The sequence below is a fragment of the Topomyia yanbarensis genome, chromosome 1 (genome assembly GCF_030247195.1).
Source record: "Topomyia yanbarensis strain Yona2022 chromosome 1, ASM3024719v1, whole genome shotgun sequence".
NCBI classification, from domain to species: Eukaryota; Metazoa; Arthropoda; class Insecta; order Diptera; family Culicidae; genus Topomyia; species Topomyia yanbarensis.
The window spans coordinates 208,235,246-208,251,328 of record NC_080670.1 but is presented as its reverse complement, the minus strand read 5'-3'; the positions used below and the strand labels follow the sequence as shown (position 1 = coordinate 208,251,328).

The 16,083-nt window shown below is 42.1% G+C and overlaps 1 protein-coding gene across 4 annotated transcripts; it reads right to left on the bottom strand.

Moving 5' to 3' along the window:
- Positions 1-2,357: 2,357 nt before the first annotated feature.
- On the bottom strand, positions 2,358-15,331 carry LOC131690036 (uncharacterized). Of its 4 annotated transcripts, XM_058975513.1 has the most exons (4): positions 15,214-15,324; positions 14,750-14,837; positions 13,976-14,455; positions 2,358-4,553 (listed from the first exon to the last, which is right to left on the bottom strand). In XM_058975513.1, the coding sequence occupies exons 3-4, from the start codon at positions 14,265-14,267 to the stop codon at positions 2,446-2,448; spliced, it is 2,400 nt and encodes a 799-aa protein (XP_058831496.1). In that variant the 5' UTR covers positions 14,268-14,455; positions 14,750-14,837; positions 15,214-15,324; the 3' UTR covers positions 2,358-2,445. The 4 variants fall into 4 exon arrangements, with proteins under 4 accessions (XP_058831496.1, XP_058831470.1, XP_058831480.1 ...); XM_058975487.1 differs by lacking the exon at positions 14,750-14,837 and having other exon boundaries at positions 15,214-15,331; XM_058975497.1 differs by lacking the exon at positions 14,750-14,837 and having other exon boundaries at positions 15,123-15,325.
- Between the last annotated feature and the right edge of the window lie 752 nt (positions 15,332-16,083).

The following is a 16,083-nucleotide window of genomic DNA, read 5'->3' as shown; positions in this document are numbered from 1 at the left end:
CTGTTCTAAGATGTTTTATACTGACGGATCAAACCTCGAAGGATCCACTGGCTTCGGTATTTTCAATCAAAAGTTCACCGCCTCCTACAAACTCAGTGACCCTGCTTCAGTTTACGCCGCAGAACTAGCTGCCATTCAGTATACCCTTGGAGTCATAGAAACATTACCCGCAGACCATTACTTCATCGTTTCGGATAGCCTCAGTTCCATTGACGCTATTCGCTCGATGAAACAAGGCAAGCACTCCTCGTATTTTTTGGGGAAAATACGGGAGCTACTGAGTGCTTTATCTGACAACTCTTTCCAGATTACCTTGGTATGGGTCCCTTCTCATTGCTCCATTCCGGGCAATGAGAAGGCAGACTCCTTAGCTAAGGTGGGTGCCTTAGAAGGAGACGTTTACGAAAGACCAATTTGCTTCAGCGAATTTTTCAGTATTACTCATCAGAGAACCCTCGAAAGTTGGCAAACTTCGTGGAGCAGTGGAGAGCTGGGAAGGTGGCTACATTCGATAATCCCTAAGGTATCGACGAAACCTTGGTTCAAGGGGATGGATGTGGGTCGTGACTTCATTCGTGTGATGTCCCGACTCATGGCAAACCATTACACGCTGGATGCACATCTCCAGCGTATTGGGCTCGTGGATAGTGGTATCTGCGCTTGTGGCGACGGCTATCACGACATCGAGCACATTGTCTGGGCGTGCACCGAGTACAGTTCCGCTAGGTCTCGGCTAATGGATACCCTGCGGGCCCGAGGAAGACCAACCAACGTCCCGGTTCGAGATGTGCTGGCAAGCCGCGATGTTCTCTATATGTCCCTTATATACACCTTTGTGAAAACCATCAATATACAAGTCTAACTGCCCCTTGTTATCTCCTTATCATTCTCAGAACGCTCTTCCACCTGTATCAAAGCATCTGTATCGAATGAGCCAACAAACACGGGACCTACGGCACGAACATAACACGCTTAACTCGAAATGTAGCCGATCCACATCTGAGCCGTACTACGAAATCGTCTGGAAAAACCCCTGCCATCTTGAGGAGGACCACCCGGCGTCCCAGTACATGATTCCCCTGATGAAGGCCACCCGAGTTTGTAATCCATCCGTTGATCTCACGATGCCTGAAACTGAAATAATTTTCTCTCCCTGCCATCTTTGTCTACCCTCCCTCCCCTGCCTCTTATACCCAGAAGTAACACCCCTACCCCCCCCCCCCCCCCCCCAATATCATCACGAAGCATTTAGCTCTTCTTGTCTCTTCTAGTTTTAACTATTATATTATATAATCTCGTTGAAATTGCCCAACTCTACTACCCACAAAAATAACTATAATTACGAATCTTTACAAAATTCAATCATGCCCTCTAGTTATTCCTAGTTTTAAGTTAGTCGTAAAAAATTGTCCCCCTTAATTAAACATTATTTGCTCCAATAATCTCACTGATAAAAATGTCAAACCATATTGCCACAAAAACTAAATGACCTCCCTAATCTTACGAAAACAATATTATCCCCTTGTGTAGATATATAAGATAGCTATAAAATCGCATTAGTTTCATTTTTAAAAAAATCAATATGTAATCCCCTAGTTTTAAGCAATTTAAAATGTAAAACAAAACAAAATTGGCACCTTTAAGCTAACGCAACGTGCCTTATCAAATAAACGATTTGAATAAAAAAAACGGTACGGAACGTTTTGACGTACGGCACGTGTAAACGTGCACAAGAGAAAAGTATTAAACTTATCCTGACGGAACGGTGACGTTCCGTTGACGTTGACGGAAGCTGATGTATCGTCTGAATCGTCCTTAACTTGACATCAGATTGTAAGAACTGTATCGGAAGTAAGCTAGCCATACATCACAGCATGCTGCGCGTTTGACTGTCACCATTCGTTTGTTTACTTTCCTTCGTGCATCGAAAATGAAGTGAATACTAAGGTTTTGGTCTCATGGCTTAGTGAAAAGTGTGTAACGGTGATGGTGAAGCGATTTTTAATTCTTTTCGCGAGTATAAATTGGGGAACAGCATTCTTTGGATAGAAACCCGGATCATCCAGCCCGAAATCGGACCATAAGGTAGTATCTTTAATTAGGAAGAATAAATCAATGTCGATACGCTAAACAAAGTACAGAACAAAAGCAACAAGCTGCAACAGGCGCCCGCAAATTGTATTCATGACGTTTGAAGTTTTGATGGGCGACGAGACATATGTAACCTTTCAAGCCCACAATATTATACTCCCGTCGTAGGGGAGGATGCAAGCGATGCGCACGGTTCCATTCAAGTGCTTCAAATGCTGGTATAGCTATGCCCTTCGGATATTCAATGGAAACCCTCAAACCCCCTCTCGATTCCTACACAGTCCACATTTATTTACCAATATCCTTATCCTAGCTCGGCCCCGATGGGGCCGAGAATCGCACACCTTTCGAACTTTAATCCGGCGCCGTTGATTCCCGGAAGAACATCGATTGTCGGCTTTGCCGCAGAAACTCCGACGGTCGTAGATTGCTGGTGTACTCCACACCTGGGACGATCTCTTCCTGCTGTTTGGCCGGTTTCGGCACCAGCACCGGGTGGATGGTTTCCCGTGATGCTCGGTCGGGTTTGATGCGTGGTAGTGATTTGGTGAGGTAGTCTGCCGGTGGTAGAGGTGGTGGAGCCGGAGCGTCACTTTTTTGCGTTTGTAGCCGGGGGCGAGATACGAATCCGGGTTCTGACTTAACGGTCTGCGATGGTTGTGAACGGTGAATCAGCATCGGTAATGGTTGGTTGGATTCTCTGACGGGCGGCGGTGGAGTCGGTGAGTGACGAATTGGCGATGGCTTTGGGAGGGGTGGTTGTGGACGCTCTTGGCTGTACTGTTCGTAGTATTGCTGCCGAGCGAGCAACGGTGGACCTTGGCGGTTTGTTTGACTGTTACTGCTTCGTGGACGTTCGTGATTGTAGTCGTCCACGTGGACACTGTAGGGACGCTGTTGGTATTGGTTTTCGGCGCGTCTATCGGGTCGGTAAATGTGCTGGGGCGATTCAGGGGATTCTCGTGCTCGTTGCATGTTATGTTGCTGCCGGGAAAGGATGTAATTTCGTTCGTGTTGACGTCGAAGTTGCTCCTGCTGGTAAGGATCATCACGATCCGATACCGGGGAGAAATCTCGTTCGGGAACAGCTCGTCGATTGTATCTTGGTTCGACAAAATCATTGTATGGACTCCTTCTGCCCGTACTATCATCGCTACGATCGTTGTACTGGGAAACTACAGCAAGATGGCCATTGCGTGTACTAAGCTGCTTCTCGTCAACTTCCGGTTGTTCGGATGTAATGCTCTCTCTGAATGCTCGAGTAACTGGGTGATGAGTACCGACGATCGGGTTCATCATTCTGGTAAACGCAAAATACGACGTCATTCGAGCCATATCGGAATGGATCTCGGCTAGGGATTTTTTGAATGTATCCGGCATGTGCCACAAGACGATGACCGCCAATATCACGCTGAGTACGATCATTGCAATGAAATGGGCTGCGATCACGTCCTTGTGATTCTCTGCCAGTTTGTTCGTGTTTGGAACCATCCCGAGCATGGCGCCCTCTGTGACGGCAAAGTATTGAATCAAAGCGATGCCTATCAGCTCGAGAATGGATCCGATCGCTAGGAATGTTTCATTGAAGTTTAAAGGAGAAAGCTCCAAGATATTGATTGCTGGAATTACCAGCGATGCTCCTATAAAGGTGTAGAACACAATCATTGACACACCCATATGAATCGTTCCTGCCGAAGTAGAGTAGAAAGATACGGCTAAAATCAGACCGATTGTGTGTAGAATGGATGCCACCAGAAAGACCATTTTGCTACACAGAATCGTCATGAAAACGGTTCCAACCAAAGAACCGAGAGTCATAAACCAGAAAATCGAATACCCGGTATTAGCGCTACTGAACGTCAAGATACTGAAGTCGATACCAAAAACAACAAAGATAAAATAAAATGCGATGAAGCCCTGCAGCTTGGTAAAGATCATATAAAACACCCACAACTTGTGGTAGTTTTTTCCCCTCGAATGATCCACCGGAACGATCTGCTCCGTCGACGAATTCCACTGTTTGGGTCCTGCCCCACCATTCGTTAACGTCGCAGGCGACGAGGTGATAAAGTTGTTGTACAAATTTCTACCCTCCGTACGAGTTCCCATCAGCTTTCCGCTTTCATGAGCAATATCCGTGTCGAAATCCAGTGGCTTTTTGTATTCTACGATTCCCTCGCGCTGCAACATTTCATTAATTGCCACCAGAATAATTACAAAAGCAGCTGAAGAGAGCAGGCAGATAGCAGCGTTCGTGTGCACCGTCTGATCAAGCTTTGAGTCACTAGGGTCGATCAGGAAAATAGTGGCCATTGCTGCCACTCCGGACAGGAACCAGAAATAACACAGTGCCATGTAGAGTGAGCGCCAGCGACCGGGTGCACGAATGTGTATGTAGCTTAGTCCCGGAATGAGAGTCAGTCCAAGGCCACAGGCGGCTAAATAGACCGCGGGGATGACATCTGCAAAAAAAAAATGGAGGAAAAATAACACGCGTGAGATTGAGATGTCGTAAAACGGGAAAACGGCTATGAAATAGAGTAATAAAACGACATAATGGCGGTCGCTGGTAAACTGCGCGGGTTTATTGGGTGATTATCGATTTTATTTCAATGTCTCGTTATCTGTGACTGGGGAAGCATAAACGGGTGGTAATACGTTACGAATTCGGTCGGATGCTTGAGAATTTATATGTTTCCGCGCGAAGGAAACGGAAACGAAACGTTTGGCAGCTGGCACCTAGAGACGTCCTTTCGTGGAATTGGTTCTTTTACTGAGATAAACTTCTTCAGACTTTAGGCTAGTGCTCTACGATATGAGAGCCGGCGCTTCTAAAGTGGAATTGTTTTACATCAATATAAGAACAGTTCTTTTAGCGCTGAGATAGACGTTGAAACCAAAATAGACTAGTGTCTCACTGCAAGTGGAGACCTATATTACTATTACGGATTTCAGAACGGTTTTCGCAGCGAAAGAACCTTTAAAACCGTATAGGGAGAATTTCGGTGTGTACAGCACGACGCATCGATTAAGACTAACCAAAAAATTCTAACTTTATTAACAATCTTTGGCCTTATATACTAGTTCCTAGCCTAACCAAATAGACCTCTTGCATTGATTACATTATTTGATAGGCAAACATTTCCCGTATGCATCTCATGCTCTGGTTCTATTTTTAATTCTGTTTTCTTCACCCACGCATGGCTGAGGGCTAGCGCATGGTTTGTTTTTGTTTATACTTTATTTGAGACGTTGCACATTGCAACGTTTGACTCGTCGCGCGGTAACAATATTCATGCTCTGATAGAATAATATATTATTCACATTTCCTTTAAACAAATTACTGGATTGGTTTAATTTCACCTGACTAAACGAAAATGTGAAATGGGAAAATAATTAAATAACCCCATAACTTCATAATTAGAGGTAAGCTGTGCAGGTCATCAGGGAAGTAATTTTGGGTCATTTATATTTTGGCTATTCCTAAACAACTTAACACGAAAGCAAATATGTGGTACTACTTTCTGTTGCTGAGCTTGGACATACTTGGCAATCAATTCTTAGTGTAGGGGCTCGAGGCTACGACGATTGGTTAAGAGACCGAGTTGGAAAATGGAATTTTGAATTATAGAAACGATTTTAATGACAAAGAATTTGGCAAATCACAATATCCTCGAATTAAATCATTTCTAGAAATATACCCTTTGCGTGATATTGATACAAATAGGGTTTCCATTTTACCTATGCATTCAATAATTTGTTTTATGCATACATATAAGCTATATACCACAGTAAGCTGTGAATAAAAGCAAAGGATTGTTTTAGTTTGACAGTTGCATCATTAAGAAAAGAAATGGTAGAGTATTCGCAATTTTTCGGCTCATCCCTAGTGACAATTGAGGTTTTATGGTAGTTTTGTAGCCTCTTATAAAACTTAGGTTGCACTTGTAGTGTGCTATAAAACTTCAATTGTTACTTGGGATGTCGCAATAAAAAAACATGTTAATCGTCGTAGAAATGTTCCAGTTAATTGTAAAAAGAGTTTTAAACCGCATCCAGGAGCTACGAAATTGGACCGCTGTAAGAACTTCGTTCAGCGAAAAAGTCCGATTTTCCAGTCCACAGAGGAGAGCAAGTTTACTGTCGATTCAAAGAGTAATGTGGACCGACAAGATAGGACTAAATCTCGGGCCTTCATCCATCCCCGATCTAAATCCGTGTGACGTATCATGAAGACCGCAACCTGTTCTACATACCACAGAAGTACGACAAACCTCTCAATAATATTGAACCGTACCTGCAGAGATATAGATCCGGACTACAGTCTAGTCTAGTCTATACATACATAGCCAATACATGTAGGATCCTGGCAAAATTGCAGACGTTCGCCTACAATTTTTCTTGTCTATCTTAATGTTCGTGGCACATATGATATGTGACACAATCATTAAAGCGGCCAGGCCAACTGTGCAGCGTACAAAATGAAGATGATTCAAAATTATACGGCAACCAAATTATTCGTTTAATTAATGGTTTTATCAACGAATTATTTTAAACCTTGAATAAGGAAGAAACGTGGACAACCGTACCAACCGTTTCAATTTGATGGGGTGGAGTTTTGATAAATCGTTGGGAGTGACGTGGCTAAGAGGGTTAAAGTTTGGTCCAAGGTTCCTGGGATGAGTCAGAGGTTGTTAACCCTGTCCTGGCTAATGAATCAAGGTTATAGCGCCTTTACTCGCTCTCTGAAATAATGATAGATAAAATTGGCGGAATCGGTTATTTAGTACTAAACATAAAAACCAAAAACTCCCAAACAGCTCTGAGAACAGAAAAAATGAAAATCCCACGAAAATGCTATAAAGAAGGAAGTGTCACCCTTTGCAAAAAATCAAAGAATTGAAATACAACGTAATTGGAACGAGTTCACCAGTATCAAATGTCTTCAATACTATCCGACTTTGATGTGGTATACTTCTCCTTTTTCTCCTTTCAACACAGTTTTGGTCTGTGTTTCATATACACTATTCCTTATTGAGTTAGGCAAACAGAGCCATACCTACTTCCGAAGAACCACCGGTGCCTAGAGACATGCTAGAGACGGCTGACGCTAACTTTGGAGGCTAATCGTAAAATCTTCAAAAATACCGCTATTCATTAGAAAACTTGAAGCTGATAGGGAGCCTATCCAATGCGCGACACCTTTTTGCTCATTTTCCTAGCAAAACACGCATATTTTTAGCTAAGAAGCACGGATTCTTGGCAGCCCAAATGGGAAATCAAACATTACGGACACATTCCGGATGGGCACAGCACGATAAATCTGATTTTTAACCCACTAGGCTCACTTCCAACTCCTAACAAACAAATATACTTTTTTGAAAAATCAGACTGCGAGAAAAAATTACGTCTATACTTAAGCGATGCCTACTTGGATCTCTCGCAGAGATATAGATCCGGACTACATTATAAGAACTAGGCGAATGAAAACCTTATCGAGGATTCACTTAGCTTTAGATTTCCAGAAACACATCTCTTCTAAATACAAGAAAACAAAAACCAAAATTAATTTTACGGTATCTAACGGTATGCGACAGTATGGACGTAAGCTCAGTGAAGAGCCATTTTTATCATCCACCGATTTAGTCACCATCATATGAAAATATGATCTAGGAGCTCTGGCAGACTAACCAAGTTAAATTCGTGTACATCCTGTTGTAATGTAAGCTACCAAAATACTCAGCTTTGGTCCCTAGCCACAGACTCATAACGCTTTCTGATTGTTTAGTATAATTTTGGGGGTCTTACAGAGCAAAATTTAAGAAAAATAGATTTTTATTTTTGCATATTTTGCATCTCTCAGCCCCTCAAAATGATTTTCATATGAGGCTGACAACATCGAATCAAAAAGCTGAGAAAATCGGGGGCTGGTGAAATCGGGTCTTCACTGTACAATGTAACATTTTTTAATGGTATGTAACGGCTTATAACAGTACAAAACAGTTTATGACGTACGTACGTAACAAATATGTTACGTGTGCAACGTGTTTTACGGCACGTGATGGGAACGTAACGGGTGTGTAACGGATATGTAACCTGCATGCAAAGGGCATACAACGAACGCGTAACGGGTATTTAACTAGCATTTCATGGGGATGTAACGCGTACGCAGAGTATGTAACGAATTTGTAACGGACAAATAACCGGAATATAACGGTATGTAATGTAATGTATCGGTATTAACTACTATGTAACAGGTTGGTAACAGGTATGTGGACTTTTTCTCTTTTATTTATAGTAAGCTTGAAAAACTCCAGAAGAGGTAAGTAGGGGTTTCCACATTACTTGGGTTCTTATTTGCCCGATGGACCCTATTTGTCAGGGCGACCTGCGGCCTCTACGAGAATTTCGGATTTTCGCACTCAAACAAGAGCGAAAATAAAAATATATAACCGCTGTGTTTCTACCAGCGGAAGCCGTTGTCCACTCTACTTCGCCCTCCTTGGCTGTTAGCTGCGAAGGAGAGTAAGGCTCGTTCGACTTATCCTTCCTAGCGAGGGCGGATTGGTGCGTTTGGATTCTTTGCGGTTAGCCGGAAAGCTCATTGGTAATTAACTTCCAACAAACGACGATCCAGCAGCAACACATTAATTTCCAAACCACGGCCGACATTTTGTGGTTAAAGTTTTCTTACACACTCGCACTGGACTATCCCAGCTAGGAAACGACAAAACTTACAGCACACGACGTCCTTCCTTCCTCGTGGTACGAAACTCAGTAACTCTCCTCGATAGCCACCCTCCGCACGATGTAAATAAACCATCTCGCCTTCCAGCGCCGTCTCCGCTGTCGCTTGCTGAGTAAAAAATTACATCTATTTAAAACTACAAAATAGTTCACAAACCAAAGTACAAACAAAAATTAGCGAGAATTATGAACGATCAAAGGAACAGTGATGAGAATTCCCAGGTAACCAACTAGCAGTAGTGTATGCAGTAAAGTGGCATAAAATTTGCATTTCAAATGCTTTTTGCAGTATATTAGCACTGTTGTTAATCGGCATTCAAAAAACCGTTTAAAAACTTCTTGCCAGTAAGCAGCATTCTGAACGCATAAGAGCAGTAAAAAGCACTTTCATAGCACAACAAAAATGTAGCCGTATATTTTGCCAAAAGCGACTTTTTAAGCAGCATTTCAAACGACTTAAGTGCTTATCAAGTAGCCGTTAAGACGCATTCAGCATGCTTATCTGTTACCTTGGTTATGTTTCGTAAACAAATACGCTCCACGGAGTGTATACACAAAAAATGGTATATTTCAACTCAGTGCTAAACTGTTACCCTAGCGGGTTACAATTTACTGTGTTGGCACTCACTTTCGATCCTAACCACTACAACACACCTGCCTTTTCCTTATAGAATTGCATCAAAGTATTACTTCGTGGGGATACTGTCTCTTTCCTTTGCTCGCGAATTTTTTGCAATTCCTTCGAACCCATGCTTGATCCGTTCTATTATTGATTCTTTGAGTCAATTAGCTCCCGGCTTTTCTCTTGTATTCCATAATTCTCTGTATACTTTAGATTGTTTAAATCCCATGCTTACTTGAGCCATTTAGCTCCGAAAATCTGATCTAATGGTGAATACTCCGACTGAGAGTTCACCAGCGGCAGAATTTCTTATGATACCGGTGCCCGTTTCGTGAACTGCAACTCCCAATTTTTCGCGATATACTCGGATAGTCCGCAGCAGGAGAATGAGTTGGTGTTGAGGTCCATGCAGCGATTACAGGCGAAGCGTTGAGTCCGGTACACCGGCGCCTCGACGCGAGCTACTCAACCAAATGCTCGGCAGTGCATATAACCTGTTCTGCGGCGACCGGTAGGGTGCTCTTTTTCAAATTGTCAGCTCTGATCACTAAAGGGTATCCCACATCAAATTGCATCATGAAAAAAACGCTGTAGAATATTGCCAAGTGGACCGATCCTTTTCAAACTGTTTTTTCGAAAGTTGTCCTACTGGAGCTGTAGAGCTAGATTCTCTGAAGGGCTCCCCGTCAGAATCACATACTACAATTTGCAGACGAGACAGGCGAATAGCGCCTACTAAAACACTGCTTTAGGTCAATTGTAGCGGGCCGTGATTCTGAATGTGATATTCATTGTACGGTTCAGGTATGTGCGGGCGAGGGACTCGCGATAGCGTGTATCATCGCGAAGGGCTCGAGCATTTGTACGTTAACGTGTTCGATCGCGTGTGCGTTTGTATGTCGCATGTGCTAACGTGTATGTAACTTCGCGTGTATAAATTCGCGTGTGTTCTAGAATGATCGCGCGCGGACCGTGATTCTGATACTTAATGTTTCTTGTACGGTTCAGTGGATTCTTACATATCACTAGAGTTTCCAGTCATTTCGCCGTAAAACGTGTGGTCTAGCGGATATGAGCTTTATTTTTTGATTGGTTCAACTTGATATATGGACCTAAGTTGCTATGAATGAAGAGTAAAGATTTTCGGACGTGACCGATTCATGATCTCGCGCGTTTACAGGTTCGCGTTTGAGACCGCGTTTGTAACTTCGTATGTACTAAAACGTTCACACAATTACCGGAGTGTTATCAAGTATGCGCGTTCGCGGGCATAGGTGTGCGTGGATGATCGCGAAGGGCTTAAGCGTTCGTATGTCGACGTTCTTGTCGCGTGTGCTCGCGTCTATGTGACTTCGCTTGTATAAATTCGATTTTGAAACTCTGCAGCCAATCACATATTCGCGGATCGTCATTCAGTTAGTTTTCGGTGTACGGATCACATTCTGACAGGGAGTGAGTTACGCCCTATCACTGGAGTTCCCGGTCATGTCGCCATGAGACGTGTTGTCTGATAGGTATGAGCTTATTTTCTTAATTGGTCCATCTGAGGGCATGGAACCAGGCTTCTAGGATCAAGGGCACACTTCCGGACGTGACCGATTCGTAATCGCGTGCGCGAGGGCATTTTTGTAGGTTCCCGCTTAAGACCGCGTTTGAAACGCATACATTAGTACTTCAAAATACATACATTAGTACTTCAAACACTACTAATACTTGTATACCCAACCACCACACATAGCACATCCTTTCTCAATTATCTTTATGTTACTGGTTGATTGTTGGTTATGAGCGGGTAAATGGAAGAAAAGTTTAGAACAGAAAAAGGCTCATATCAGCCCTCCCGGCCTCCTCGATACACTACTATCGAGGCGTATTGTAATCAACATCTTGAAGCGGGCTTCTAATATAAATCAAATCCTGAGTAGTCATAATGATTGGTGGCTTATTAACATGAGAACTAATTACCCTCTAGTAGTAATACTTGGTGCAAATAGAAACGAAGAAGAGCGAAGGTCCTTATATTTAGATAACTCTAATGAATCTATTGTGGCTTGATGATGTTTACAATACCAGCAATCCCATCAACCTGCGAGAGGGATAACGGATGTGTAATGAGTCTGTAACAATTTTGATCCTGTTTGATAACGGTTGTGTAACCTCTGTGTAATGGTACCCAAGAAACACTTGCAACATGTAATGGCCGCGGTTAGTTGCATAACCATAAAGTTTTGCTGGTGCGCTTTATTGGTTGCTAAATCAGTTGGATAATGGTTGATATACGCTTCTTTTCAACGAATTATGTTGCAGAAGCTGTTAGTCAATAAACTGTGTTGCTCGGATAGCGCAATGGGCATGTAACGGTTATATAATGTGTAGGTAACTATTGTGTGACGATTATGTAACGGGTATGCAACAATTTTGTAACAGTATTGTAACATTTTTGTAACTGCTATGTAACAGTTAAGTTACGGGTATGTAAGACATGTAACGAAAATCCGTTCAATCTTCGGGCACGTCTATTTGCCACCAGGTTTGGCTTTAGCATTCGGTTTAGTTCATTGGTGGTACGAAAATAAACGTATCCTTCAGAGCGAATAAAGGCGCTTTGACCTAGACTTATTAACCAGGGCAAGGTGTAAATACCTCTGTCCCATCTCAATGGACCAAAGAGCCAAGTCACTCCCAACGATGTATTATATTCCCTTTAAACGGGTGCGGTCGGTACGGTTGTCCTCGTTTCTTCCTCCTTTAAGACTTAAAACAATTCGGTAATTAAATTATTCATTAAACGCATAATTTAATTGCCGTCTAATTTTGAAACATCTTCAAGCACAACTCTGCACAGTAGGCCTGGCCGTTTTAATAACGTTGTTGCGCCAGCAACAAGAAAACAGTTTCCGGAATTCTGAACTCGTTTATTCGATAGCCGAATTAAAATTTCCTATAAATAATGATATTCTTTTTAAATATAAGTATTCATCACACATGTGAAGAACTCACGTTTTGTAGGTTTTCCGTTTCGTTATCCGGAACGGGAGAAGCCTTTAGTAACCTGGTCAACGTCCTACGCATAGAAAATTCATAAGCCTTTTACATTTTTAGTTTGTTGAATTAACAATTACCTTAATCTAAAATCGAACTAGTGTGGTTTATCAAAACCTCACGTTACTCTAACCTCACTCGGCGGTGTTCCTAGAGTTTCGTAATAATCTGTAGTTATGCAAGGGTTCAATTCTATTCACGGTTAGTATTACCTGAAATGTCAGTTATAGCGGTACTACACATGTGCCAATTGATAATTTTTATAAATTAATACTATAAAAAAATAATTTTGTTCTATCTCCAGAAGCAAATTAGAAAGAATGAATTCAGATGACGTTCACCACTCTGGCGTTTCCTCTTCCGACCGATGACATTCGTCGTCCGTCATTTTTGTTCGTTAAGATAACTGGTTACTAGGTGCGTTGCCACACGAGGGGTGTGCACAACAAACGTTGACAAGAAAAACTGTACAGAATGGCTGTAGTGTTCCAGGATGCTTTTCAATACTAGCTATGTAAGGGTTGGAATAGAATAGAATATGAACGGAAATAGTGCTTAAAAAAATTTAAAGAAAATTGTGATCGATTCAGGTATTCAGAATTCCGAGCCCCAAGAATGTGAAAGATTATTTCAGAAACCTAGTACTGATTCTGGCAGCATCTAAAAATAGATTCTGAGCTTTCTTAACAGGTAGCCGTTGCAAGCGTTCGGCTCATAGCCTGAGCACTCTCATGTGCCCCCTCCTCCAACTACCTCGTGAAGCTGCTTTCAGAATTTCTAACATAAATAATATGAAATAATTTTGGAAACTGAGTTACGCCAGAATCTGGATCTAAAAATACATCCTGAGCTTTCTTAACAGGTAGCCGTTGCAAACGATCAGCTCATGAGCATTCTCATCTGCCTATAACTACCTCGTGAAGCTGCTTCTATAAAGCGGTCAGCTTATATCCGCCTGGCTAAGCACAGCGATTCGCCTGAGTCGACAATCGCTAGATGTTTAATTTACATGACCCTCACGACGGGTTACTCCCGAGAACAGTATTGTGTGGATCCGCAGGAAGTAGTTAATAAAAACCTGTTCTCGCGATGTTCTGACATCAATGACATAATAATGATAAAAAAAAATGGATCAAACTTCAGAATGTTAATTCTACTAGGCAAGATCTCGGATTGATATACTATGTTCCATAACGCTACCATTATTACAAAGGGGCACTATTTTGTAATTAGCGAAGAAAGAAAGCAACATAAATGCGGAGAAAGACTGAGCATCATACAGATGGGAAATAAATATAACGTATTCAACTGATAAGATTTCGAATCCCACAGAACCCCTTCAAAATGAAAACTATTACGAAAAGTACGCCGTTCCAAGTCAATTCATCATTCCTACCTTAAATAACAATGTCCACCGTTCGATTGATAGATTTTATCGAAATACCGTTCCAAAGATAGACATTACTCACTCACCCGTAACCAGCAGGAAGATCAACCCGGCTCCCAGATAGAACACCATCGCCGCCAACTGCACGTACAGGTGCACGAACTGACACTTGCGATAGTTGAGCTTAAGCCCGTTAGTTAGCGCCACCGAGATGATCAGCGTGATGATGGCTACGATGTACGGCCAGTACATGGTCTCTCGGTACACACTGGCGAAGGTGGCATTGTCGGGTGGGATCGGAAGCATCAGCAGGTAGCCAAACGTCAGCCCGGCCGGAATGTAACTCCAGCCGGCTGTCAGGATAGACAAGTGTTCCATTTTTTCTGTCGGTTGTCTTTGGTTTGTTTTTGTGTGTTGTGTTCCTCGCAGTTACACGTTTCTAATTAAATTCTTGCCGCTGTCGATTACACTCACTGTTTATCGCATCAAATTGTACAATTTCTTCGTACATAAAAAACACTGACCAGTCTTATCAGTCTGTTTCGTTTGCGTTGGGCCAGCCTACACTAGGGAAGCAATAACAATTTAAGTAAACGATGCGCCAATTCAGTCTTATCGTATCGGGGTTTGACGAAATCCGATTGCGATTGTTCTTTGATTCACTGGAAACCATTGATATGCGTTGATACCCTATATTGAGGTATTGCTTCTTTTGGCGAATGATTGAGGGTATGAACTTAGTTTTACTATTTTGGACGTGTTCGATTTCTGGTAAAAGTATTGAAAAGACACACGCGATTTCAATGATTTCAAGTGTTAAACAATTAAATTAATACTGCACTTTAAAAATTATAATTTACTGTTCAGTGACGTTTGCTGTATGAATCATTATTATCAGGTAAATAAAAGTCATCGAGCGGAAATAGACCGGGCACCGCCGTCTACGATCTATAATTATGGTAATACAAAAACGTCAGTCTTTTTCATTCGAAGAAGGTATGCCCCTTGTACACGCATCATTGACCAAAAGGATATCATGAAAAGAAACTGTAGTTGCGAAGAAGACTGTTTGCTTAACGAGCTCATGTTAACTTTTTTTACTGGCTGGTTTGAATTAGTTTTTCTTCTAATTTATTTTTCCGCCTGAAAATTTAGAGGGTACTTGAGTAGTTTCCGTATTTCAAAAACCGTACTCAACACTTCTAATATCACTAAAACATTAGTTCAAATTACACATCCGGTTAAAGATTTCAATCCACAAGAGCACTTTTGTTTCTTTCACACTAGCTTAAAACCGTCGAAACTTGTGCTTCGCACTTCCTACCGTTATTGGACAACTAGGGTCTACGGTCGGTTATAAGTGAAAGAAGCGGTGAGCCTCTCGGTCAGAGGCACCTATCCATCGTCGTGGTGTCCGAGGTACTGAAACAAGGACTGTCTCAAAATCGATTTCAACTACCGCACGTCAACGCCACGAATTCCACCTGCTGGAGAACCTTATCAGCCGATTGCGTGTTCGTTTTTATCGCTATCGATGTAAGGTAGTGTAGCTACACACTTCACTTCATGCGTAGTACAGGTACCGGGCGAAGGATTGGCCCAGAGCTACAATATAATTGTCGAAAAAACGGTGATTAATCAAGTGTTGGTTCGAGTTCTACTTCACGACATCGCGTGACAACTCTTTCTTTAGCTTTTATCGATTAAAGATTCCGAAAACATCGACATAAAGTCACCAAGAAGGACGTGTATCGGTGTTGCCTACCTTGAAGGCTCAGTCTACGTTTGACTGACGTTTTGAATCTAACCGGATCGATGCAAGCATAAAAAAATTTCGTTGGCTTCGGTTTTTTTTCAATGATTCAACTGTTATCGGCTATTAGTGTAGAGCCTAAAGTAACCTTCGGGAACTGATAAATCTAATTGATACCGGCAGTATCTCGTCGGAACCGTTTATGTGCCTAGCACTTAAAATTTCCCCCGCTCTTCTAATGGCTCTCATATCAATCGATAGCGTATTCAAAGTTTCGACAAAAGGTTTCAATTTTAATTGAACATTTACATTCATTTCCATGCTCTATTGTTTGTGTATGAGTTGTTAGAGTTATGTCGGACCACTTGTCTCCTCTGAGTACAATAGGAAAATGACTCACTCTAACTGTGCACCATCGAAAGAGTCTGATTGATCCAACGA